We start from the raw sequence: 3,948 nt of genomic DNA, 5'->3' as shown, positions 1-3,948 counted from the left end.
TGTTTGGATCATGTGTTCAATTGATTTCTAGAAACTTAGCGAAGTTCTACATTGATGGTTGAGCTTTAAAGTTTAAGCTAAGCTTTGTAACTCTTAATCATCATTAAGAGTTCAGAGGTTCTTGTGGGCATGCACATGATGTTGTCTTTGATAGAAATAACTTCCATTTTCTGTTGTGCAATCTAGGGTTATAATTTCATTATGTTGTAGTGATTGATGTTATGGTGTTTCTGTTATTAATAAATGTAAACATCAAATGAACCATGTAAGGCTTCAACAACTGATACTGAGGGGAAGAAACCTTTAACTGATGGGTCTTTAAAATAGGAGTATAACTTGTTAAAGCCGAAGTATGCTAATCACATTTATTTTTGTAACTTGTCATCTTAAATTTTGCACAAAGAGCATATTGTTTACTATATGCATGCCATATAATTCAGTAATTATTTATATTATTTTTATTACAATCTAATGTAATTTAGATTTAACGTTTTCAGATAAAATTCATTTTTCAATTTCTTTTACATACAAGAAAACAAGTTGTTTGAAAAATAATCGGAGATTGCAGAGTACACAATGTTATTTGGCATTGAAATATTACAACCATTATAATCTACTAATGTGAATTACGTACATCGCACGTATTACATACTAGTATATTAAATAATATAAATTAATTTAATATTATATTATATCACCAATATGTTACTTAACAAATATAATATATTTTTACATAATTATTTTTATTAATTATTTAATTTATTATCATTTACTATTAATATAATATATATTAGTAACACTCTTAAAATTCAAAACACAAATACCAAACTCGAAACACCTTTTTAGTGTTTTGAAATAAGTATTGTGTTTTTTTTTTCGATATTGTAACCTAACAAAAATATCATGATTTCCAAACATATGATGTTTTGTTTGTAGCAAAAACACCATGGGAACACTAAAAACACCATGGTATCTAAGCACTACCTTAGTATTTGATTCAATCATCTCCAACCCTGGTCCTCAAGTATGGTTGCAATCGAAGGGATACAAGATGCATCTGGTTACAGATCAAAATAATAACCGGACTTTATTGAACATGGCTTGAGTTTGACCTGGATATACAAGCCAACAAAAAGAACAGGAAGCATATATTTATTCTATAATGCATTTGGATATATATTCAAATATCTTTTAAGTAGCATGAATCCGTACACAACCACATACATATTTATATTTGTCTAAAATACAAAATCATATTTGGATCCCATCATCTGTCACTTTACATCCACAACCAAACCAGACACATTGAATATAAAGTAATTCATCACTGAGAAAATAGAAACATAATTCATATTCATAATTTAGGTGCCAGCAGAAATAAACCCAAATAATTAAGGGGCAAAATAAAAATAGTAGCTCATTTATCTGAATCATGGGGAACAAAAAATGAAGAATGCATAAAGAAAAATAGAAAAAAAAGAGGCTTTTTTTGGAATAGAAAATAATAATTCAAAATCAAATCACTTTTTTTTTAGAAATCAAATCAATTCAAAGAAGATAAGGTACATCGAGCCTGAAGTTTGACGTACTGAACATATGCATAGCCATTTGTTTTGGTAAATTTCACAAGACTACCCATCAATTATTCTAATCAGAAAGTAATAATTGAACCATTAAGAAACAAGATGGTGTAAAAAATGTTATAAATATGAAAATACTGTTGAACTTCGTAATTAGGGGGAGATGATGAGGTCCAGAATTCATCTTCAACACTTCTTGCGTTTTACTTGCTCTCAATATCATATTTATCGCCTCTAGGTGTGTGTTAAGGATAAGAAAATTCTGGATCCATAATGTTCCCATCATTAACACTATACCAAAATAATTATGTAAATAAATGAATGACTGTAATAATAAGAAAATTATGGTTGAAGCTGCTAGCTAAACGGGTAGAACAAACCAGAAAGCTATGTTAACTGCAGATGGACAAAGCGTTTATATGCATTTAGCGTGCTTCGCCCATACAAATCATGCCGTAATATCCAAGAAATTTTTCATAGTTAACGACTTGATATAGAAGTTACTTTTACGGAATTTAGCAATTTAACTCCAATAGAAATTAAATTTCAGAAATAGCAGACGGAAATCTTTATTGCTGAAATAACAAAGTTTTTTGACAAATAAGTCCACACCCAAAAACTATACTTATTTTTATGTGCCAACAGAAGTGAATAGGGAAAAGGAGTTTGCACTACTATGACTAGGATTTCAAATGGTGGCTGCCATGTTGGCCATGGCGGGCTCAAACCCAATCCACCACACGTTGGCTCATTTTATCGCATCTGTCATTTTTAGGCTCGGATCGGGCCTATTGCAAGAAAAATTGGTCATATCTCGATAAATATCGAGTCTAAAATTGTGTCCGATACGTGGTTTTTCTTCATTTGCTGCAATTGGGTAACGGGTTTCAAATGCAAACAAACCCGACCTGACCGTACCCAAAACCTAAAGATACAACATTCGACCTCCTACTCTCTAGAACCCAATTAGAGTTTTCTCATCCTCTCTCCTCTCAGAACTATGTTCCTCTCTCTTCAACTCCGGCTCTTCTCCCAAAGTCATCTCCATCGAATTTGATGTGAACCCAATTAGGTTTTTCTCATCCTCTCTCCTCTCACCTCTCAAGAACTATGTTCCTCCCTCTTCAACTCCGACTTTTCTCCCAAAGCCATTTCCATCGAATTTGATGTATCCCCTCCCTCCCTCCCAATTAGGGTTTTCTCATCCTCTCTCCTCTCAGAACTATGTTCCTCCCTCTTCAACTCTAGCTCTTCACCCAAAACCATCTCCATCGAATTTGATGTACTCCTCTCTCTCTCTCTCTCTCTCTCTCTCTCTCTCTCTCTCTCTCTCGAATTCGGTTCAATTCTCTCGAATTCGGTTCAACAATTGGTAGTGGGAAGTGCAAACTAGGGCTTCACTTCAAAAGGGATTCGGTTCGACAATTGGTAGTGAAAATTGTAGGGCTTCGAACTTCAAAAATGATTCAGTTCGACAATTGGCAGCGAAAAGTGGAAACTAGGGCTTCGGACTTCGAAGGATAATCTCTCTTCCACCACCACCACCCTCCCTAAAAAAAAGTCCTCTCTCTCTCTCTATCTCTGTCCTGCTCAGTCCTCTCTCTCCATCTCTCTATAAGACTCTATAGTCTGTCCTCTCTCCCCCTCTTAGTCTATCTTTCTATAAATTAGAATCAAAGGTTATGAAATCAGAATATATTTTCATATTTTGAGAGAAGGCTATCAAATTAAAACTATAATAGTATCTAATGAGGTGCTAAGAATGTTATTTACAAACTCTCTGCTACTATATGTTCAGACTATAGAACTTATTAAGTATTCTTAGATTGTGTTTATATTACACATGCACAACATCCGGTATGGCAATTCAATCCCTCGGCATATCCTCGATTTTCGCTATTCAACATGGATTTTACCTGTCCGACATGAACCGGACATCCGACATTTAAAACATTGGGTCTTAGTTCTTCAAGCTGAAAGACAAGATAGATAAACACACTTTCTACCCTCCATGAAACTGCCATCAGCGAGAATGCTTTCTCATTGTAATAAGCATTATCACAAACTTGATAGAATTAGACACAATTCACTATCATAGCAACTTTCGGTTGCAATGTGCTTCTCTCCGAGAGGTGACACGATATTGTAGCTTATTTTATATAAGAGATGGAAATGGGTGCTAAAGAGCAACACAACGAATGGGATAAAAGCTTTCCTTTTGATTTACTACCAGTGAACCTATGTTGTTGATCATGGGATTAGAGCTTCTGCCTCTTCCATATGGAAGTAGCATGTTTGTGTGTGAGATTTTATATGGAAGTAGCATGTTTGTATGTGAGATTTTATTGTGTTTTTAGCCAAAGAATGT

The 3,948-nt window shown here is 34.0% G+C and overlaps 1 protein-coding gene across 1 annotated transcript in view; it reads right to left on the bottom strand.

The window, feature by feature from the left end:
• Nucleotides 1,605–3,948, bottom strand: part of LOC109828556 — a 6,198-nt gene continuing 3,854 nt past the window's right edge. The window contains exon 4 of the mRNA XM_020395527.1: nucleotides 1,605–1,814. Coding sequence (XP_020251116.1) covers nucleotides 1,784–1,814 — 31 coding nt within the window. The 3' untranslated portion in view covers nucleotides 1,605–1,783. The remainder of the gene's footprint in view (nucleotides 1,815–3,948) is intronic.

Source organism: Asparagus officinalis, chromosome 1 (assembly GCF_001876935.1).
Source record: "Asparagus officinalis chromosome 1, Aspof.V1, whole genome shotgun sequence".
In the NCBI taxonomy this organism is placed as follows: domain Eukaryota; kingdom Viridiplantae; phylum Streptophyta; class Magnoliopsida; order Asparagales; family Asparagaceae; genus Asparagus; species Asparagus officinalis.
This window is presented reverse-complemented; position numbering and strand designations above follow the sequence as displayed.